This window comes from Carassius gibelio, chromosome A1 (assembly GCF_023724105.1).
Source record: "Carassius gibelio isolate Cgi1373 ecotype wild population from Czech Republic chromosome A1, carGib1.2-hapl.c, whole genome shotgun sequence".
NCBI lineage: Eukaryota > Metazoa > Chordata > Actinopteri > Cypriniformes > Cyprinidae > Carassius > Carassius gibelio.
This window is the reverse complement of record NC_068371.1, coordinates 14,861,728-14,886,296: the sequence shown is the minus strand read 5'-3', so window position 1 is coordinate 14,886,296 and position 24,569 is coordinate 14,861,728. Positions and strand designations below refer to the sequence as shown.

Here is a 24,569-nt window from a genome sequence, read left to right as displayed (position 1 = left end):
AACACAACATTTTCTTATTGCTTATCTCCTTACTACTGCCTGAATCTAACTCTATTAAATGTTTTCTAAAATCACAGAATAGACTTGACTTCATTCAAAACGAGACTTCCTTCAAAACGAGTGGCCCAGAACTGGATTAAAGACTCGGGCCACACATGGGCCATAACCGGCCCGAATCTCATCCAGTTAATCAGCCTTAGGTGTCCCTGATCTGGGCCAAAGCTGGTTTTATTATTGGTGCCAATTCTCAGCCTTAAGTAAACCAGAATCCCCAAATCTGAGCCACATCTGAGCCTTATATAGCCCAGACCCAACCCAGACAGCAAGCAGTGTCGGCCCAGATCTGGTCCAACACTATATTGATGTCTGGGAATTTGAATATTTCATATTATTACCTTGTATATTACTATGATCGCAATTATTAATTTTTGACATGCTTTAATTTAGACACAAACTATGCCAATAAAGTACATTAAACTGAATAAAAAAATCTGACTTAAAACCCACACATCATGTAACTGTGAAATAAAAAAAACATATTGCATTGGTTTTTCTATTCATTTTTATAAAGATAAAATCAACCAATAAAGAGTGAGTGTATAAAGTATACAGTCTATAAGAGAAATGTAATAGATAGACACATGTAACTTAATCATAAGAATTTACAGATGTGACAAAGAGCAGTACCACAGTAGTCCAAATGGCGATGCATTGCAGTTGCAGTCCACTCTCGCAGAATATAATAGTAGTGTGAGGAGCAGGGCACAATTTAATTTTGTTAGATGCTGAAAATACTATCCCGATCCACTGCCTCAAGACGCGCACTTCTCATTCAAAACACGCATCACCGGAAACACGGCATGTCGCAATCTCTGACGAAACTGACATGAGCCAATGAGCGTTTGATATCGCTGCCATAAAACTTCTTAACAGCACATTTTTAAACAGTTACTATAGCTACAGAGTGATGTGACTTACAGCCAAGTATGGTAACCCATACTCAGAATTTGTGCTCTGCATTTAACCTTTCCAAAGTGCACACACACACGCACTGTGAACACACATCTGGAGCAGTGGGCAGCCATTTATGCTGCGGCACTCGGGGAGCAGTTGGGGGTTCTGTGCCTTGCTAAATGGCACCTAAGTCATGGTATTGCCAGCCCAAGACTCGAACCAACAACCTAAGGGTTAGGAGTCAAACTCTCTAACCACTAGGCCACGACTTCCCCGTAAAAAGGAAGGAGATACATATTGCCAATGAATGCGAGAATTTGGATCTGTTCCTCACACCAAGCATCAAATGGATACAGGATTTAAATAAAAATAAAATACTTTCATGATCATTTATGCTTGTGCATGACAGCATACTAATAAAAATTATGTGCCCCCATTCTCTATTATAGATCAGTGTCCCATAGTAAACCAAATAAATATTACATGATAACAGTTGAATACTCTCTTTCTAGCTTTTCATGTAAGGATTCCAAGATTATTTGTACCAAGAATAACAATATACATTTTAATAAAATTATAATTAAGTGCGGTTTAATGCACTTGACAGATTTGCTTAATTTTTAAATGATATGTTTTATTCTGTTTTGACTTGCCATTTCAATACTACACTTCATTAAAATGTATGTGACCATTTAACCATTATCATGCAATATTGTATTTATCTTGTTTATCGGCCCTCATGTTGTTTGCCAGATCCAAACCAGATCCTACATGCCGTCATTGCCACACATGGCCCAGCTCTGGCTGAAAGGGTACATGCCATTGCCGACAGGAGGCAAGCAGTGCCACCTTGAGGCCACATGTGGGCCAAGTCCATTTGCTTTGTGGGAGGTTTGGAACAGCTTTAATTAAATTATGATAGAATTTTCATCTCAAACTATTCATTTAATTGTGAATTGTACTAGCAATTTCTGAGTGAAAATTGTTTTCTACACCAATTTAATTTTCTTTTTTTTTCAGTGTAGAAGAGCAAATTTAATATTTTGCTAAATTAATACTAATATTCAGATTTTTCTTGTGAGAAAAAGACTCCAGTAGTCTCATATGTGACTCCTCTGAAGTTTCGGAGCTCAGTGGCATCACTATATACCCTCAGATTTTGTACATGCTAATGGCAATTACCGTAATTTTACTGTAGTAACAATTGGCTAAATATAGTATGGCATTTTGATGGAAACTGATTTCTATTGTAAAGGTTTGTGTTTTCCTCATTAGTTCAAGTTTCGTGAGCAAGTGTTCTTCTGAATTGTAACCTTTGTTAGTGTTCCCGCTGAGTTGCAGGCAGGGAACAGAACCTTCCAGATGCTCCCTGATTGACATGAACACTGGGATGCTCAAGGAGGAAAAGAGTTTCTGGCTGTAAGTTTGCAAAATAATTAGCATTATTGATTTAAGTAGTGCTTTGCTTTTCCAAACCTCTTAGTATTAAGGACAACATGAAATCAAAACTGCAGGGGAACTTTTGCATGGACAAACATTGCTCACGCTGTTCTTAAGAGAAATCTAGTTTAGCAATGACACTGAATAAATTCTGGGTATTTTATTTTCTTCAGAGTCTACAATCCAGCACCTATTGAGAAGAGGCAGGGAACAGAACCTTCCAGACGCTTCCTGATAGACTTGAACACTGGCATCCTCAAACATGAAGTTTTAACAAGAGTTTCAGGCTGTATGTCTGCTAAGTTATTATTATTAATAATAATAATAATAATAATAATAATAATAATTTAACAAGGTTTTTTTTTTTCTGTCTACAATCCTGCAGCTTATGAGGTGAGGATGGGAACTCCTCTGGTGAATCCCAGAACCAGACAACTGCTGCCATCACTAACAGAGCTGCAGAGGAACACGGCTCCATCTGAGTTTTTCAAAACATGATATCAACAAAGTTTTAAGACCTGGAAGTTATTAAAAACATCTACCCTACTTGCTCTTTAGTAGGGTTTTTCCTAAAAATGTTTAATTCTGTCATAATTTCTTAATACACTTAGAAATAAAGGTAGAAAAAGGTAGTTTTCACAGCAGTGCCATAGAACCAATTTGAGTTTCCCAAAACTTTTCAGTGAACAGTACTGAAATAAATCATGTTAATTTATTATTATTATTTATTATTTTTTTTATATAATGCAGTGGAAAGATTCCGTGAATGCAAGTACAGTTGATTGCGGTTTCATGCAATAAAAGTGTCATGCAATATTTGGACTGGCCTCACGCTTTATATCTATATTTACACACACACACACACACACACACACACACACACACACACACACACATATATATATATATATATATATATATATATATATATATATATATATATATATATATATATATATTTACACACACACACACATATATTTATATATATATATCATTAGTGACATATGGGACATATCACTTCTTGTTATTTGGAGTTTTATGAGAGTTGCTATATGCAACCTGCAGATAAGATGTCAGTGATCAATGACTGTTCAGTTAAATTATATGATAATTTACTGCTGACCTAATCTCAGTCCACAGCTTATTTTTGCACTACTTATGATGTGATAAACAATCCCATTATAATCAACGAAGAGACATAACATTTTAAGTATAATGCCTACTGCATCACATTTGATAAATGAATTTCCAAAGCTCTAAGTTGTGAAAAACCTGTTCAACATGCCTTCTGTTGCCTGACACTCCATAGATTTTAGCAAGTATAAGCCTTTTAGGACAATTGTAAAAACCTTCACTTTCCGACTGTGATTTATGTGCTTTATGAAGTAAAATCTTTACTGATTTTTATCAATTACACAAAATAACTTTTAGATTGTTAGTAGTAATATTACAAGATGAAGTCCTAGTGGACTGAATCAAAATTAATTTCATCTTACTCACAATATCTGCTTTAGTGGATGAATCGGCAACATCAAAATTAATGTTACTTGGTACAACATTTTATATATGTATATATATGTATATATATATATATATATATATATATATATACACACACACACAAACACAAACACACACACACAATCCTTATTTTTTTACTTAAAACTTTACAATCTAGTAACATTAAACTTTTTTTTTTCATGTGTCCTCTAAACCATGTTTAGACTTTAGAATAAATGGCCAGATTAAGGCCTAAAAAAAAAATAAAAAAAAACAAGACAAATCTTACAGTTTTAAATAAACACAATGTCACTTCTTATTAAGTGGTACAGTATAGTATTATTAGTAAAGTATTATTTATAGATAATATTAATAGATTACACTTTGTACAAACATTTGCAAATTAGTTCATAAAAGTTTAATTTAAACAATATATTCCGCTAGAATACTAAAACACAATCAGGGAGAATAGAGTATGGCTCAGAGATGGCACGTGATGGTCTGATGTGATCTCGTTGTTACTTATAACAATGACAATAAAGAACCTGAAATGAAATACAGTATAAGCGAGAGGGATCTTTTGTTAACTATTCAATGCAATAGATTTTTACATTTTGAACGTGCTGCCAGTGGCTTCCCCCGTCGCTGTCATTCGCTGCGGTGCCCGGAGGAAGTAGACGTCACTGAGGCTTTCTGGGATAGGCTACTTGCGGACTCGGAGTCAGACCCAGCAACAATCCTAGTGTGATGGAGACCGAAATAGAGCACATTTTCAGAGATTTTTTAATGAACAAGATTAAAGAAATAGAAGATGAAACTCAAGAAACCAGGTAAAATGTCAGATATTTTACTTGTGCCTTACTAGATCGCTTTTTATCATTATATCAGCTGTAGTTGTATTTGTCTTAGCCGGCTAGCTAAACATTAGCTGTAATAAATATATAGCACCTCTACGTCACCGCACAGAAACACAGTGTTGAAACGTTTTACGATTGTGCTGACACGAGGTAAACACGTATAATCTTACAAAAGTTACCATGGTAAAGTAGGGTTCGACTATACGTTAATCTACGTTAATCGTTTTATAAGGATTTATGACGTCGTGACTTTTACAGCTCAAAATGGTTCATTCGTCTTTGTGTTCAGACATGCTAACACTACTGCTGTCAAGCAGTGCCAGAAATGTTTGTATTTATGTTATAGACCGTTTCAAAGACGCTGGAACGCTACTGCGCACGTCTGATCCTGAAGCATTTCCGGTAGCGCCATTTTTAAATCTCCGAGCTGTCGAAACAATCGCGTACATTTTAATTCTAACGAAAAGGCAACATTTGCGGTATTTGAAATAATAACACTAATCGGTGATCGGAATTACCCATTTAATGTGACTGAGGCGGAAACTTACAAAGAACAATACAAAGTAGTCTTTCGTACGGCTCTGATTGCTGCTGCGTGCGTGTGCACGAGAGACGGTGTTCTGTCGATGTAACATATTTTTCAGAATATACCGGAAGTTGAGTTTTATAGCGTAGTCTGTCAATTTAGCCTACTTTGTCTGTATTAAAAATAGTTATACAGGGGTATGCTTTTTTGATAGGCCCTGGTTTAATAAAAATACAGTTTATAAAGGGGTATGCTGTTTTGATAGCTCCTGGTTTAATAAAAATACAGTTTATTTATACAGGGGTATGCTTTTTCTGATAGGCCCTGGTTTTATACAAATAAAGTTTATGCAGGGCTATGCAGTTTACCCAGGGGGGCAGGGTTTCATTTTTTTTTGAAGCACCCCTGGGCGCCGCCATTGGCTAGCGGACCGCCACCTGCTGTTAGCATTCCATTGACTCCCATTCATGTTGTCGTCACTTTGACAGCGAATACCTTTACATCTGAGGCATTTAAAGACTCCATTTGTCCAATAATTATGTCTAAAGAAACACGAAAATGTGTAAAAGGCTCCATTACCTTGTATCTTACGTTATGTTCCCATAGAAGCAGTTTTTGTAAAAAATAGGCTAATGATTGCGTCATAACCAGCGACTCTCTGTCGCACAGTAGAGAAATTACTGTATGGACAGGAGGAGAAGCTCGCAGGCAATCTTTTACTGTCTATGAGGCTTTTGGGGGGACATGGAGGTGTAAAGTCAAGGGAGATAATTAATACTTACCAAAATTTGCTCCTGTTCACGCTTGCCTTTTCTTACAAGATTTGGTGGGTGATTCAGATTTCCTTTGGCACAGCGATTAGAAGACTTACAGGTTGCTCACGTGACATCTAAGTCATCAAGCTCAGTTTGAGTCTGCGCAGTATGCCCGAATCCCAGGAAGTGCATGCTTCTAATTGACTTCATTTTTCTGATTTGAATCAGAGACAGTTTATAAGAGACATGTCACTTCCTCAATCCTCAACACACACACACACACACACACACACACACACACACACACACACACACACACACACACACATATATATATATATATATATATATATATATATATATATATATATATATATATATATGTATGTAAGGAAAACCCGTAACGGCAAAGATGGCGGTTGTGTGCACATGTCCCGCCCCTCCCGCTGGAAAGCCAATCATCTGCTTTTAACAGTCAAGCCGGCAAACATTTAAGCCTATCGTCTGGGTCCACTGATGTGTGTGCACAGTTGAGGAACCCTTGCGCATGCGTAGTAAAGGTATAACCTGTGGGGAAAAAGGCATTTTAAACCTTATTTTGGGGCAAAGTCATCAAATTTTTTCAGCGATGTTTATCATATTTCACTGCTGTTTCTATACATGCTGTTTTTATGTCCCGGTGACCTGTGAAAGTGCAGTTCTGACTCTCTGCCCATTCATTTAGATAGGAGCTGGTCTTGTTAGTCTGAAATAGCTGCCCGGAGGCGTTGCCAAGATGGCGGCCGAGTGGCACGACTTGCCTGAAAGGACTTTGGTTGAATCCAAAGTCCTGTGTCCATTTCTTTTACTGTCTATGGGTTTACCGCTTGTACTCTTAGGTATGCTGAAATGTTTAAAATATAACGCATGCGCATTAACCAAAGGTATCCCATTCTGATGGAAATAATTTTCCCATGCTCATCAAGGCTGCATTTAATTGATCAAAAATTCACTGTCTGATGTTTTAGTGCACTTCCTGCAAATATGGAAGAATAAATGGCCACTTAAATAAATTTGTCACATGATCAAAGCAGTTTATTTCTTGTTTGCACCATGAAAGGATGATTGCATCAAACATCCAAAATTAAGAAAAGTATGTAAACATAAATATATGATCAAGATTTTTGGTACACATTCTTTTGGGTGTCTAGTATTAATATATGAATTCACATATTCAGTTTTGTTGAGTGTGGTCCTTGAAGGAGTAAACATTTTTTAATTTAAGGTTTTTCAAAAAATAATTATTGATATTTCAAAGGATTCCTAATGACACATAATTTGGATATTTTGGTGTATGAGCAAAAAATTGGGATTAAACAGGTTAATATGCATTAAAATATAATTTATTTCTGTGGTCAAAGCTGAATTTTCAGCATCATTACTCCAGTCTTCAGTGTCACATGATCCTTCAGAAATCATTCTGAAATGCCGATTTATTATCAGTGCTGGAAACTGTTGTGCTGCTTAATATTTCTGATATAATTTTAGGATTTTTGAAGAATAAAAGAACAGCATCTATTTAAAATAGAAATGTTTTGTAACAACATGCATTTCTGTTTAAAAGTCTGGGGTCATTTTTTATTATATATATATATATATGTATGTATATATATGTATGTATATATATATATATATATATATATATATATATATATATATATATATATATATATATATATATATATACACACACACATTTAAATTAATTTAAAAAGAGTGATAATAAAGACATACTGTTAGAAAAGATTTCTATTTTCTGAAAAACCCTGCAGGATTCAGTCAGTCAATCCTGTATAAAGTTACCTATCACAGGTTCCAGAAAAAATATTAAGCAGCACAATTGTTTCCAATACGGACAATAACAAAGTATCAAATCAGCATATTAAAATGATCAATGAAGGATCATGTGACACTTAAGACTGGACTAAAAGCTGATGAAAATTCAGCTTTGAATCACAGAAATCAATATAAAGAATATTAAAACAGAAAACCATTATTTTAAATTGTAATAATATTTCACAAAATAACTGATTTTGTCTGTATTTTTAATCAAATTAATGGAGGCTTGATGAGCATAAGAGACTCCTTTCAAAAACATTAAAAATAGTAATGTGTCCAGAAATTTGACCAGTGCTGCATATACACAAAAGACATCATCTCGCTGTTTCCAGCAAATTTATTAACATGTGATTAATATCAAATGCAGCAGGCTGGCCATGAGCAGCTATAAGTATTACATTGCCATTCATCCTCAGGTTCTCAGACATATCTGTGTGTTCATATAGTCACATGTGGTTTGGCACAGCAGGACAACCAGTTGTCCTTCTTGTCTTCCTGTAGCACTTCCTAAAGTCTCTCCGGTGCTTTCCTAAAAACAAACGTAGAAAAACAGTTATTTAATGCACAATATTTATAAACAATACTATAATTTTTGAATTCATCAGTACATGTTGGAATTAACATTAGTCAAGCATAATGAATGATGAAAAATGTAAACTACTGCAGTTAATGGTTTAACTATTCAACATTCAAGTTTACAGTAACGTATATATTTCTATAACATGTTACCCATATGAATTTATGATTATTAGGATTGCTAGACAACTAATGTGAACTCATATTTAATTCTAGCCCACATTAACGCTTGGCAATAAAACAGAAATAAAAACTTGGCCTTTTTCACACACACACACACACACACACACAAAAAAGAATCAAACCTATACGCACATGTGTAAACAATGATGAAAGCACAATTTTGCATTATACTTGAGGAGATAACGTAAATAAATATAAAGAATCAAATGGAAAACAAAACAACAACTACATTTCCTTACCTGAATCGAAATGTGCGCTGTAGATTTAAATGCCCTGATATACTTCGAACGAAATTGAAGAACGAACTGATGATGTCATCTCGAAACAAAATCAGGTTCGAAACAACATCTGACTGCAGCAAAATTTCTGGGGGAGTTTTTCTGGCTCTTAAACACCTTTGAGTTTTTGGGTCTGTGGCGGTTCTGCAGTCGGTGAGTGTGTTCTGAATTTCTTTGACGTGCATTTTTTTATTTTTTTTTTCAAATCCTTTCTCATTCAACGTAGGTCAGACAAGAGAGAACAATATCTCCAGCCTAGTCAATAGCAACATAAATACACTGGAGTGTACAAATATATCCGCACCTGTACGATCGCCTAGCAGAGAGATTTTAAAGATTCAGAGAAAGCATTTAATTCCTAGAAAGTAATTGCAATGAAGCTTGGTGTCGACGACCATGAGTTATGCAAAAAGTGATGCAGAGAAACATCCTAGACAAGTTTTCAAAAGCCATGAAAGGAAAGAGTAAAGATTAAAGGTAGCAAGTACCAAATACATGTGTTTTAAATAAATGTTAAACCATACTGATGCTGTTGTTCTTTCAATAAGCGAATTTAAAGGGTATATATATAAATGAAATGCCAAACTGGCATTTCACTCCTGGAATCCATGTGTGTTTTTTTTTTTCCGGAAATCTAAACCCTTTATGGTCCGATTATTTATAAATTAATGTTAGTTCCAGGTCAGAGAGAGCACCCATCCACCATGTAATGATGATCTAATTTTAGAAATTTTAAACAGCAGGATTAAATACATTTTCGTAATCCCACTCTGCATCAAGCGCCTGCCACTATTGTTTTGAATAAGCTCAAACACTAACCGGAAACATCCAAGGAACAAAGACGTCACTTCTTTGAATCGCCGAATATCCGTTGAAATGGTCTGTATTTAATTTGGAACTATTTTAAAACAACTGTGTCTATTTAAACATTCTTAAATGAGCCCATATTAATTAAAAGACTACTAATATACTATAGATCTTGATGTACTCCTAGTTATTTGTCATCACAACAACATGACATGAAGGCAAACATTTCTGTAAATCTGCCTTAAAGGGATAGTTCACCCAAAATTGAAAATGTTGTCAGTTGTCATCGTTTACACTCAACCCCTAATGACGTTCCAGATCTGTATGAGTTTCTTTCTTCTGTTGACCACAAAACAAGACATTCTGAAGAATTTGGGTAACCAAAAAGTTGGCGGTAGCCACTGACTTCAATAGTATAAAAAAATAAAATAAAATAAAAACCTGGAAGTGAATGGCTAACATCAAATTATTTGTATAAGTTTATTCAAATAAAAATTACTTGACTTGGTTAGTACTTACCATTGTCATTTTGGTTAAGTGTCTGTACATAAAATAAATAATCTATATAAAGAAAAAACAATGGTTTAAGTGTGTTAAATTAAAGATTACTTAAAAACACTTTTTTAGTAAACATCGGATCTGCTTTGGTTTCCTAGTATTCCTGAGAGTAAAAGATTACTTTGAATTCTGTTGTACATTGTGGATGACGGACACATGATTGGAACTTCACTCGTGAAATTTTATTTTTAATGAATGATGCAGTGTTTTTCCATTCAGTGTGAAAGATGAGCCACAGTCTGATCCTGTAAAGGAGACCAGAGAAGATGGACACAAGGAAGAACAAATGAACACATTAACAGGTTAGTCAACAATACATCTACATTCTTTATATTTTCTGATATATAATCTGTCGTTAATATGTGTTTGTCTTCATGGCAGATAATGTCGTGCACACTGACCTCCAAGATAATCATGGTCAAGAGGACACCAGCACTAAACACAGAAAAAGTAAAAAGCACAAAAAACACAAAAGTAAAAAGAAGAGAAAGAAACGCAAAGAAGGAAAAGACAGCAGCTCAGACACGGAGTCTGACAAAGAGATTCAAGAAAGGTGCAACACAGTTCTTTGTACTTAACTAAAAAACAAATAATGTTTGTATTAATTACCTTGAATTGAGGATACATTCTGTTTTAAAAGTTTATTTACAAAATGTTAAAACTTAAAATTTGTGTTAGTTTATCGGGTAAAAGTCTTTATTCTTAAATTTTGATCATGTATATCTTCGAGTCAAGCACCACTAAAATGTTTGGGACTATTCAAATGAATTAAAAATGAAAGTAATGAATGTAAGTGGGTTTGATTTTAATTTCATTTTGTCGTTTTTGCTAATCTGCTGTTGTTGTTGTTTTTTTTCTTTAATGGCTTTTGTCTAAAGTGGAAAGAAAAAGAAGAGCAAGAAAAAGAAAAGAAGCAAAGATGCAGACAAACCAAAGAGGTCTGGCTCACGGTCCGAAAGCTCTTCAGCATCTGGTTCTGAATCTGAGTCTGAATCGAAACCTTCTAAAGAAAATACAAAGTCCTCTTCAGCAGATAAGACTTCAAAGTCTGAGCTCAGAGACACATCTGGTGTTGGTAAACCTCAGGAGTTGCCTGACATTATTCCCAAGGTGGAGAATTCGGTCCACAAAAGCACAGAGATGGAAAGGACCGAGGAAAAGAAAAGAAGTTCCTGTAGGACATCTAAAAGTAAAGAGAGATCTAGAGGAAGACGAACCAGATCAAGATCACCCAGACGAAAGTCAGAGCGCAGGTCAAGATCCCCAAAACGAAAACCGCCGACCTCTCGCTCTAGAAATAGCTCAAAAAAGAGGTCTCCTCAACAGAGAGAGAGAAGCAGATCGAGGTCAAAGAGGCACAACAATCGGTCCAGATCTCATTCTGTCAGAAGAGGCAAACATTCAAGATCCAGGTCACGCTCCAGATCAAGGTCTGTTGTTATCTCAAGGAAGAACAGAAGGTCCACATCAAAATCTAGGTCTCGCTCACCACAGCATAGACACCATTCAAGGAGTAAGTCTCAGTCCAGAACAAAACCTTCAGAATCAAGGTCCATTTCGAACTCAAGGTCTGATCTAAAACTGGAAACCGAATTGATTACGAAGGATATAGATCCAGCAGTTGACAATAGTAAGAGTTGTGAAACGCAAACAAATGTGTCTCTAAACACAACTGAGAATGGAAAAGATCCAACAGTGACTGTGATATCTGACACCAAGTTATCAGAAACTGCATCGAACGTCTCAAGTTCTGGTTTCAGTCCAGTTGTTGTCAAAGGATCTTGGCGACCAATTCCCTTCTTGGCACAGCCATCTGAGACCACATCTTCACAAAAATGTGTTAAACCTGAGGTGCCTTTGGAAGTGACCAATATATCTGAAGAACCTTCTGTATTCCCGACTGTTAAGCCAAAAGATTCAGAGGGTGCTGCCAGTCCTGAGAAGAAAGAAACCAATGTGAATCCAACAACCATTGAAGAAACATCAGTGGAGAAGAACTCAATGTCACCATCCCGATCTCCCAGTCAAAAAATATCTGCAAGTTCCAAAGTAGCTGCACAATCCGGATCAAAATCATCATCAAAAAAAAAGTCTAGGTCGTCTTCACAGAAGTCTCGCTCACCCTCTGAAAGAAAATCGCACAAGTCTAGACCAATGAGCAAGCACTCAAAATCAAGATCGCCTAAAAAGAAAAGGTCGAGATCTCGTTCACAAGGTCGTCAGAGGAAATCTCGAACTCCAGACAGAAACAGACGTTCAAAATCAAGAAAGAGGTCAAGCTCACGTTCGAGGAGGAGATCCCGATCTGGCTCGCGTCAGAGAAGAGCTTTCGGAAGCCGGACCCTAAATCAGCGGGACAGATGGAAACGAGAACCCAGTCGCTCTCCGGTCCTCATTCTCCGTAACAAAAGATCGACGTCCAAAACTCGACGCAGCACCAGCAAGACGCCTCCACGTCTTACAGAACTTGGTATGAAGAAACTTTGAAATTATTTTCATTGCTTGTACAGCAGCACTCTAAAGTCCAATTCAAAGAACACATTTCTATCGTAATATATTTTAAAATATAATTTATCTCTGTGATTTTAATTACTCCAGTCTTCCATATCACACGATCCTTCATTTTAATATGCTAATATAACAACATTTATTTGAAATCAGTCAATCATTTATAACATCATGAATCTGATTACTGTCAGTTTTGAAGAATTTAATGCATGATTGGTAAATAAAAAGTATTAATTTCAGTACAAAATGTTAATGTTGAATGTTGAAAACAGTTTTTGCTGCTTTATATTTTATTAGAAAACTGATACAGAGTTTCGGGGAGAGTAAGATTAAAAAATGAATAAATGGACAACAAATTAACACACATTTAGCAAAGATGCATTAAAATGAAAATATCAGTAAATGTCAGTAAATAAATTTATAATTTAACAAAAGATTTCAGTTTCAAATAAACAGATTTTTTTAAACTTTCTATGCATATAGGAATCTTTAGAAAATATTAAGCAAAATAAAAGTTTTCAACATTGATAATAAGAACCTTTAATAGCTATACACCGATAACAAATGATGATAACTAAGCAGCAAATCAGCATATTAGAATGATTTCTGAAAGATTGTGACACTTAAGACTAAAGTAATGATGCTGAAAATTCAAGTTTGAATCACAGAAATAAATTACATTTTAAAATAAATATTTCATTATTGTTTTTATTATATTTTTTGTTCAAATAAATGCAGCCTTGATGAGCATAAGAGGCTTCTTTTAAAAACATTAGAAATCCCTATTATCCTAAACATTTGTCCAGTAGTGTATGGTGCATTGGTCTTGACTTAATCTTTTTTTTCCCCAGATAAAGAGCAGTTGCTGGAAATAGCAAAGGCTAATGCTGCAGCTATGTGTGCCAAGGCCGGCATGCAAATCCCGGAGAGCCTCAGGCCCAGAGCTGCTCTTCAACTCCCTTTGCCAATCCCAAACTCCACATCTTTGTCTTTATCCTTCCCAATGATGTCAAACATGACTATGAACGCTGCTATGGCTAGTATGACTGCCGCCACCATGACCGCTGCTTTGTCCAGCATGGGTGCTTTGGCTTTTTTGCCACAAATGGCACCATTACCCACAATCGTCAACAAGCCACCGTCTTCGAACACACAGAATCTCGCCAATATTGAAGAAGCTAAAAAGAAAGTTGCAAAGCAGGCGAACAGCTTCAGTATTAAAGAGCTAACAGAGGTAAGGGTTGTGCATGTGCTTGCACTTTGGTGTTTTAATTGATCTGCATTGAATCAACACTTTATTTAAACTTTCAGAGATGCAAAAAGATAGTAGATAGTAAGGAAGAGATGGCCATCGCAAAACCACATGTGTCAGACGATGAAGAGGATGAAAGGCCATTCGGAGCGTCCCTTAAGGAGCATAAGGGCATCGCGTTCAGTCTCAGTGTAAGTGTCTCTCTTTTTCACATCACGGTTATATCACTGCGCATACTTTTGTTTAGGGATTTGGTTAAATCATATCACAATTCAGAGTGTATTAAACTTGGAACACGCTGTTTGTGTTATAAACATGAATTTTACCCTGGATTATACAGCTTGTTGAGGTAGGCTTTTACTTTTCCTAAGCCTCTTTCCAAATCGTTTGATTTTGGTTCATTCACACTTCCAGAGATTTTCCAGAATCTGTGCCATGATCAACTTGTTTAGTTTTTTTATTTATTTAGACAATATATAGAATATAATTATAATATGGCCTGCATTTTTATATTATTGTGTCCCTATTTTGCAGTAACCGTGTTCCCATACGCCCCCTTTTCCTTCAGAACACCTCAATAAAGCCATCCATCCGAACCGATGTGACGTTTGCTAAGGAGTTCCCAGTGTCTTCCGGCTCGCAACACAGGAATAAAGAGCCTGATGGTGCATATGGTGAATGGGTATCAGTCAAAAAGAAAACAGAAAAGCCATCTGCTTCAGGTTCTTCTGGGACTGAGAAAACTACCAAGGACAATGATAGTGTCTTTCCTGAAGCACCTTCTCAGGTAAGTGTTTAACTTTTAAAAATCCAATTCATCTCAAATAGGTCTTGTGTTCCACTCGTATAAGCTCTTGTCTTTTGTCTCTAGCCCGTGGACATCACGTCGGCTGTCAGTGAGAGAGCGGTTGCCCAGAAGAGACTGGCCGAAAACCCTTTTGACATCAATGCCATGTGCATGCTGAATAAGGCTCAAGAGCAAGTACGTTTCCTCTTTTAGACATTGGGTTTTTAGAAAGGCATCATGGTCCTTAAATCAAGTTTTAATGAAATGCTTCACTGAAAAATCTAATTTTAAGCTACTATTATGAATGTAACATTATTGTTATTGTATTGTATTTGTATTTATTTATTTGATGTTGGAAGTAAAACTGAAATAAAATAAAATGTAAATATTAGGTGAAAAATGTGAAGTACTAAGTATTAAAACTTCTAAAACTTGAAGTTGTTTTACTGAAACTAAAAAAAATTTTTTTAAATCTTTAAAAATGAATCAAAATGACAAAAGCTCATAATGAAATTGCATAAACTTAACCTAAAATCAAAATGAAAACTGAAAATATAAAAATAAAGGCTCTTTGAAAAAAAAAAAAAAAAAAACCTAAATATAATAGTATTCAAATAAAATTAAATGTAAAATTAAATTTATTTTACTAAAATCAGAAAATATAAAAAATTAACGGTTATTCAAACTGTAAGTGATATAACTACTACTTTCTTTGTTTGCCTCTTTAAGAAGAATCACTTTATGTATTCCCCAATTTTAAGTCGCTTTGGATAAAAGCGTCTAAAAATAAATAAATAAAAGCGTTTTCATCATATTCAAACTTAAAATCAGCAGGCTTTTATTTTGGTGGGTTGCCGGCAATTTTCTATACGCGCTTCTGGATTTAGCACCGCTGCTGATTAAAGAGCGTAAATGGATGATATTCTGCATTGTGCTTTGAAAACGGCATAGCATAGCCTAAATGTATAATTTCAGGTTGAAAATAAAACTTATATAGTACAGTTTGTGCATTTTTTTTGTTTGTTGTTTTTTTGTTGTGCATGCAGACCTGCTTATGTGCACTCCGGCTATAATGGTAATTAAGAATAATAGAAAATATAAATCTTAGATGAAAAACTTAAATTAAAATTGACATTAAAAAAAGTGCTGACATACTAAAATGACTAAAACTGAAATAAAAATAAAGGTATATTAAAAAAAACAATAAAAGAGAAAATATGGAAAAGTTACAAAATAAAAATGACAAAAGCACATAAAATTGTTTAAACTTCCAGTTAAAATTGGGGAATATATAAATTAAAACTAATTTGAATATGAATAAATATTCAAATATTGAATTAGTATAAATAATACTAAAATAACACAGAAGAGTGGTGCTCTCAGATCCATTTCACATGTTTTGTCACATTTCCCCCACAACAGTGCAGAATATATGAACTGCATGAATTCTGCACTAGCCTAGGTTTGAGACTTTATTCCATATTTCCTGATTTTTCTAGCTCACATCTGGTTATTAATGTCCGCAGGTTGATGCATGGGCCCAATCCAACACGATTCCAGGCCTCTTCACAGGCTCAACAGGAGCTCAAGTGCTCTCCTCTGATGAGCTCTCTAACAGCGGCCCGCAAGCGTGGATTAAGAAGGTAAAGCCATGAGTCGACGGCATCACTCATACAATGATGTCACACATATATTGTGCTCGATGGTTTGTGTTTTGCATCGCACATGTGTGTTAAATTTCCTAGAATCAAAGTACACGTCATTTCCTCATGCACATTGGCAAAGTACAGTCAGACCCTTTTGACTTGTGCTTAATTTAGATTTACACTCTTCTGGCCCATGGAGGGTAAAATAGTTCCTGGAATGCTCAAAATACCCATCATCCCCTCTTATAATATTTCATATACGGAAGAATTGTCATCTGTAATGACTTTGCCAATTGGTGTACCCAACTTCGTTATTCAGACCGCACTCCGGTCAGTCGCACCATGATAGTTTGTTTTTAATGTAATAAGCATTGATTTGGGACCGAAGATGACGTCAAGGTATCCATGGAAATGGTCTTGCCAAAAGACAGCCCAGAGCAGTGTTTACTGACGTCATTATGCTTTATCAGCTGGAAGAAAGAGTAAGTGCAAATATTTGCTCGTATCACAATGTTTTGAGGTTCTCTGATTAAACCCGCCAGCAGTTGTACGGGTACACCACTTGTGCACAGTCATGCAGATATTTTAGATCTGAAATTCTGTCATAGTAGATGCATTTGATGGATGGGCAGTGCATCTCATAATACTCCCCTAAAAGTGTCTTTTGAGAGAGGGGAGGAAGGAAGGAAGAGGATGTGAAGTAGGTTTCTCCGCCCCTCCTCTGAATGACCAATGATTAAAGACATTCACATCAGGATTCAAATTTGGATTGGAAGAGCCATTTTTGGAAAATAGCCAATGTATGCACACCTGTGACCACACTTTTGCGCCATGAACAGCCTACAGTTAGATTAGTGACCTGTAGTAATGTACACTATTGTTCAAAAAGTTGGGGTCGGGTTTGAAAGAAATCTGTTCTGCTCGGCAAGGAATATTTATTTGAACAAAATTACAGTAGAAATTGCGTCACTTTTGATCAAATGAATGTGTCCTTGCTGAATAAAATATTAATTACTGACCCCAAATATTGAACAGTATGAAGCTATTCATTGAAAATTTGTGTATTATCGTATTGATGTTCATGTTACTTTATTAAAACAATCAATCTCTTGCAGTTGTATGTTATACTTATTCTAAGAGTTTTAAATGTACACAACACAAACCTTTCGATCAAAATGTACAAGCGTGATTTTAGCAGAGAGACTCATTTTCCTGAAGACTTTGGATGCTGACCGCTATGTAATGCAAACCTTTACATTTAAGACCCGATAATCCCAGTTTTTATTTAGACTCGGGATGCTAACTAAATGCTAGCAAAATAGCTGGTCTATATTAAGAGAGACCAAAGCATTCACACAACCAAATATGTCTCAGGGCAGTGTTTCCAAAATGGCCAACTTTGACTCGATACGAGTCTCAATGAATCCTGGGATATGTTTGGAGCGCTCTCTTGACTTAAGAGCGAAATGTTCAAATCATACCAAAGGTTTTTTTTTTTATTTCTGGTTTTTAGTCTAAAAATTACTGCTGCGTCAAAAGGGCCTGGTCGTGCACTAACTGCAGTCAAAACAATGTTTGCTCCTCTTGGGATCTGGCATCCAGTGGGTACAAAGTTGAAGCTCAATGGTGGGTTTGGGACACGGATGGACGAGGGGTGGGGGCTCACAGTTTGACCTGTGAACTCTCACCCCTCTGTATGGAAACTTGTTGCAGGGTCAGTCCTTGTAGCTGCCTTGTTGCCATGGTCACAGTCAGGCCCCTTCTGTTCACGTCAGATGCTCGGCCGATGATGGGGGCCTAGGTACGTACGTCCTCCAGCACCCTTCCTTCTATTCATGTGGATTTGTGTGTGAATTGATTTATTTCTGCCATGTCCTCCTGTTTGTTTACAGTGAACCGACTCAGAGCCTGAGATCTGTTGAGGATGGTATTATAGATGCTTTGTGCTATGTAAAAATTACACTGCCAACTCAAAAGTTTGGAATCATGTTTGATGTTTTTGAAAGTCTTTGCTCAACAAGGCTGCATTTGTTTGATCAAAAACTACAGTAAAATTGTGAATTGTGAACCATTTTCTATTTGAATGTATATATTTTATTCCTGTGATGCAAAGTTGAATTTTCAGCATCATTACTCCAGTTTTCAGTGTCACATCATCTTTCAGAAATCAGTTTAATATGCTAATTTGCCGATTAAGAAACATTTCTGATTATTATCAATGTTGAAAACAGTTGTGCTGCTTCATATTTATTTATTTTTTTGTGGAAACCATGAAACGTTTTATTTTTCAAAATGGTCTGATGAATGGAAAGTTCAAAAGAACAGCATTTTTGTGAAATAGAAACCCTTTGAAACAACATACAGTTTTAGATTCTGTTTTCCCTTAATAATAAAAACCTTAATTTAAAAACTGCAGGTTGTGTTTACTTGTGTTATCTTTGACTAATATTTAAATTTGTTTGACGATCTGAAACATTAAAGTGTGAAAAACATGCAAAAAAAATAAGAAACCAGGAAGGGGGCTAACACTTTTTCACACCACTGGAAATGTCTTCACTGTAAATTTTAATCAGTTTGCTGTGTCCATAAGATTTTTTTTTTTTTTTTTCAGAAAAATATGAAGCAGCAAGATTGTTCTCAACATTAATATCACATTATAAAAATGTTTCTTGAGCAGCAAATCAGCAAAGAATGATCTCTGAAGGATCATGTGACTACAGGGAATTCAACTTTGCCTCACAGAAATAAATTAAACGTTTAATTGTATTAAAATAGAGAACGATCTTTATTGTAACCAATTTTTACTGTATTATTTATCAAATAAATGCAGCACTGGTGAGCAGAAATGACTTCTTTCAAAAACATTTTCAAAAATTTAAATTATTCCAAACTTTGACCAATAGTGTTACATTATATATAATATATACTTATTTAGTTATTTAGACCTGCTCCAGGTGAGAAATAAAGGATTCTACATGTAAACATTTCACACATTCTTAAACCACAAACTCACAAGGCTATTATATCTTATATTTTAATTTAAACACAGCTCCAGTTGCAGTGACGTGACCTTGTTGCTCTAAATGTGAGCGTATCATTCACTGCTTCCCGTTTCCCTTCGTTTGCCTCTCTCTGTCTGAATCTGTCCCATTCCATTCAGGACCAGTTCCTGCGAGCGGCGCCGGTCTCAGGTGGGATGGGGGAGTTATTGATGAGGAAGATGGGATGGCATTCAGGGGAGGGTTTGGGGAAGCACAGAGAAGGAACAGTGGAGCCCATCATTATTGACTTCAAAACGGACCGCAAGGGTAAGAAGAGGCTGTCCAGAAATCATTGAGTCATATCATCGTGACTGAGATCATAGTGCTGGATGCTTCTGTACATACAGGACTTGTAGCAGAAGGAGAAAAAACCCAGAAATCTGGCAACATTGTCGTGATGAAGGATCTTCTAGGTGGGTGTTTGGTACATCATTTTTTAGAAAATCATGTTCAAATGAGAGTATAAAATATGACCATCAGTCTTCTAAGGAATGTTTTTTCCAGAACCTGTCTTTACATGGCTTTACGTGGTTAAATTGGATGCTGAAGACGGAGGGAAATAACTGCTTGATAATCCTAAACCCTCTTGCAAATGTACAATTCATCAGGTTTATAGGAATTTGGGTATGATGTTTATTTTGCAGGGAAGCATCCGGTATCCGCTCTTATGGAAATGTGCAATAAGAAGAAGTGGCCACAGCCAGAGTTTGTGCTGGTTCACCACAGCGGACCCGACCATCGCAAGAACTTTCTCTTCAAGGTTTGTGCTTAGTTTTAAAATGTTTATTTTAAATATAATTCTTATACTATTTTGCAGTAAAATAATGTAAAACACATTAAATATAAAACCAGTAGTTTCAAGTAAGTTGTGAATTTAGACATCACAATAATATAACTGAAACTAGGGCGGCATAATATTGATGAATTTAAAAAAAAAAAGACATTGCAAAATGTAGTTTTTCTGTGATCTGAAAAACAATCATTCTATGATTCAATCTGCATAGAAAATTATTAAAAAAAAAATGACTTTTTACTGAAGACTATTTTGAATTTCAACTATCATTTGGGGGCTGAACGGATAGGAAGAACTTGAAAAAGTTGTGTGTTCATACAGCTCAAACTATTTTCAGTAACCATAAAGTGAACTTAATCAAAGTCCCTTTAAGGTAAGTCATTTCACTCTGCGGCCATCTTTGAAACGACACAAACGGTCTCATAAATGTTGTTTCTTTTGCTCAAATAGCGTCAAAAAAGCTTATTTTTTAGATCAGGTTAGATCAGCCAATGCACAGTCCTATGTAGACACCTCGGATCACTGACTGTTTCTATAGAATCTGGGACTTTTAACGGTTTCTAATCGTCTTTACCGAGAAACGATTGGCTCTTCTATTCAGAAGGCGGGGCTTCATTTGATAAAGTTGCCATATTGAGCATTGCAATTTCCCCATTTAAAACTATACAAGTGACATGTCTTGGTTATTCTATAGTCTTTGACTTAATCTCTGGGCAAGTTAATGCGTTATTATCATGTTAACGCATTAATTGATTTAACGCCAACAAATATTTTATCGCACATTAATGCATTTTTTTTATTATTATTAAAGTCTGTTGCTCACTGGTTCTAACTACACATAGAGACAAATCATGGGTCACAGGAGGGGATGCTCCCAATCAAATTATGTAGGCTGAGCATCAACATTCACAAATCACTGTCCACTGTTATTTTTAACAGAAAAGAACGAGCAAACGAGCTCCTAATCATTGTTTTATAAGTTGGAAATAAGAAATTTCCGATAGGGGTGACCCCGAATAGTTGACGAATTGATGCTTTGATTTGAGGAGCCTGATTCGACTACCAATCTAACAGTCGAATATTCGCGTGGTGTTATTGATTATGCCATTTTGACTATATGGGGGAGCTCAAGTGTCTGATTTCATATAGAACTACCAGTTTTCTCCCAATAGGTTAATATACAGCCTATTATGATAAATCTGTAAGAATCTGAAAAGAAAGAAGCTTTAAATTAATATTTTAAAGTGTGTGAATAAATCCAGCCGAATGTCTGACTTGACTCTTGTTCATGTATTTTGCCCCACCCCCAAACATATGATTCGACTATCAGTCGAATATCGGCAAGATTCGAAAATTCTGATTCGACTATGAAAATCCTTAGTCGAGGAAACCCCTAGTTTGCGATAGCATGTGAAGACAGCAGAGATAACTCAACACAGTGGAGGAATGTGTTTTTTTTTTAAATTATTATTATTAACTTAACGCTGTACCAAACGTCCCTTTTACAATATATTGCTTTACAGATATATCGATTGGTAAAAACTAGTACGAAGTCGCCGTTAGATAGCGTTGGAAATATTCATGCAATCATGCAGCATGTATCAGAAGATCTGGACTCTGGTGCGGTTAGCGCTCACACTCACTGATCTGTATATAACTGAACCACGGTCTGGCCCACCTCTTCCAACTGAGTCGGGTACTTCTAAACAGAACGATCACACTAGTCAAATGAACCGGGCGTTGGGGGTCGATCGTTCAGGTCTCTAATAGGAAGATGTCTGTTAGAATGTTATGATCAAGGCTCTGGACTCTGAACATAACTTGTTTTTCTATAACAAACTATAAAATATTTTCTATAAAAATGTTAATGTCCTGGCAGTGACAAATTGCTTGTTTTATATTTAATTAAATTACATAAATGTTATAAGTTGAGATTTAGGCTACAATAAATATTTTAAATGCTACTATGTAAAAGGAAGCACCTTATTTCTTTAAAGTGTTTGCAAACCAAATGTTATTACACTTTTGTTCATATAGTAATAGGCCTACTTTTAAATGTAAAAAGTGCACAATACACTACTTTTGAATACATTATTAGTTTTGTGCGTAACAATGCAAATAATTGCAATTAATCACAATTTTTAAAGATTATTGTTGCCCAGCAACAAATTTTTATTTTAATTAAAATAAAAATGTATTTAATAAAATTATTTATATGGGTTTTTATATCTTATTTATATCTTGACTGAAAGTATTAAATACTGGTTTCACTAAATAATAGCTTTGAATCAGAGATTGTGCATTCAGCCCCAAATACATAGTTTTGTGTCAGTCAGATGTGTTTGTGTGAACAGGTGGTGGTGAACGGATGTGAATATCAGCCTCAGACTGCCAGTTCCAATAAGAAACATGCCAAGGCGGTGGCAGCCACGGTCGCACTGCAGGCCATGGGAGAGGTGGCAGGCGACAGTGTTCATACAGGCCCTGTGTTCACAGCAGCCACCAGCACATGAGGCCAGCGCACAACACGCTCAGACACATTTGTTTGATTTCATTTCTCATGTTGTCCATTAAAGCAGTATCATCTTTCTATGACATATTTTTGTAATTTGGGTTATTTATTTTATTTTTTTCAACCTTGTGCCACTTGATTTGGTAAACTAATGGCCTTGATGACTATGTAATCAACTGAGTTTAGCTCATGAAGATTTGTGTTTGATGCATTTGATCGAAGGGCTCCATTGTTTTAAACTTGTGTCAGCTCTTGTAAATGCGTCACGCATGCTCTATAACTCTTTTATCTTTATAAAGCCTTAAAGATTTACCTGCCCCCAGTCCATTTGCATCTACGTCTTGTGTTCTGTTGCTGGCAGAGAACATGTTTTTGTGATGAAGCAGAATAAATGGAAAATCATTTCACAGGAAAATGATGTTCTTTATTGTGTACAGTTCGTTTCACAAATACACTTAACAAAAATTACAAATTAAAAAGTAGTTAAGTAGCTTTGTAAAGAATACATAAAACTTATTTTAGGTCATCGTTTCAAGAATTAAATTCTTAAAGCATCATACAAACTGCAATAATAATAATAATAATAATAAACAAAATCTGCATATTCTTACTTTTCAGTTTGGGCAATATCATTATAGTTTTTATTCTTAAATCAGGAGCAAATACTGGTTTCAAATTTCCTTTAAATTAAGAAGAAAAAAAATTCTAATCCCATTAGACATTAACCCATCTTTAGACCATTCCACTGTAATACAGAGAAGAAGTTTTTACAGTGTGATTACAAGGTTCAGTTAATTTATTTCTATATTCTAGTATTTGAGAGTTAATTTTTTTTATTTTTATAATTGCTTTAATGGAGATCAGCTGAGAGTTGCATTTTCAATCTTTGTGCCTTAATGCAATTCATTGTGCTTCCTAGACATTTACATTTAAAGAAAATATTGATTTATTGTTTCTTTCAATTTTCTTTACTTGGTTTTAAATTTACATTTATAAAACCTGCAGAAACCTTGGTAAAGTCACAGTGATTTTAACAAACAATCTCCAGGTAATTGTGTGTGTGTGTGTGTGTGTGTGTGTGTGTGTGTGTGTGTGTGTGTGTGTGTGTGTGTGTGTGTGTGTGTGTGTGTGTGTATATATATATATATATATATATATATATATATATATATATATATATATATATATATATATAAAACACGTTTTTATCCAAGGCAAGTGTTAGTTTTTCTGAAATTGTTAATAATGCAGGGTTTCTGTAAATGTTCCAAAATTAAACTTTTTCAGAAGTTTTAAATTAATATGAATAGATGAAGATATAGTATATTTCTAGAATATATAGAATTATAAGATTTGTGTAACATTTTAAAGTATTAATATTGAATACTGTAAATAAACAGTAGTGCTCCACAGATAAAACAAGGTGTGTACAGTAGTCAACATTTGAAGTGGATCAAAACCTTTCGTCAAAGTTGTCCTACAATCAGAATAATACATGTTCTTCTTGTTTTATAGGACAACTACTTTGATCCACTTCAGATGTTGACCGTTTTATATATATATATACACACACACACATACATATACATATATACATATATATAGTTGAACCTACTAGTACATTTTTACAGCTCACAAAATTATCTGTTTGCTTGGAAATGTCTGAAACTTTAACATCTTCATTACATTACTTTTCATGTGGTGACTCAGATTCT

The 24,569-nt window shown here is 35.3% G+C and overlaps 1 protein-coding gene and 1 long non-coding RNA gene across 8 annotated transcripts; one reads left to right on the top strand and one right to left on the bottom strand.

Moving 5' to 3' along the window:
* Nucleotides 1-4,292: 4,292 nt before the first annotated feature.
* Nucleotides 4,293-5,436, bottom strand: LOC128014040 (uncharacterized). The gene is made up of 3 exons (XR_008183479.1): nt 5,303-5,436; nt 4,509-4,636; nt 4,293-4,442 (listed from the first exon to the last, which is right to left on the bottom strand). It is a non-coding gene; the product is annotated as an uncharacterized LOC128014040 (long non-coding RNA).
* Nucleotides 4,560-23,269, top strand: LOC128013710 (protein SON). Of its 7 annotated transcripts, XM_052596896.1 has the most exons (13): nt 4,560-4,727; nt 10,535-10,617; nt 10,697-10,868; nt 11,194-12,785; nt 13,675-14,057; nt 14,135-14,266; nt 14,644-14,862; nt 14,947-15,057; nt 16,389-16,505; nt 19,669-19,816; nt 19,897-19,962; nt 20,194-20,309; nt 22,697-23,269. In XM_052596896.1, exons 1-13 carry the CDS (start codon nt 4,645-4,647, stop codon nt 22,853-22,855), a joined length of 3,381 nt encoding a protein of 1,126 aa, XP_052452856.1. In that variant the 5' UTR covers nt 4,560-4,644; the 3' UTR covers nt 22,856-23,269. The 7 variants fall into 7 exon arrangements, 6 of the variants coding, with proteins under 6 accessions (XP_052452856.1, XP_052453055.1, XP_052452998.1 ...); XM_052597095.1 differs by lacking the exons at nt 19,897-19,962; nt 20,194-20,309; nt 22,697-23,269 and adding exons at nt 18,022-18,134; nt 18,222-18,309; XM_052597038.1 differs by lacking the exons at nt 19,897-19,962; nt 20,194-20,309; nt 22,697-23,269 and adding exons at nt 18,022-18,134; nt 18,222-18,309 and having other exon boundaries at nt 18,401-19,810.
* Nucleotides 23,270-24,569: the final 1,300 nt, after the last annotated feature.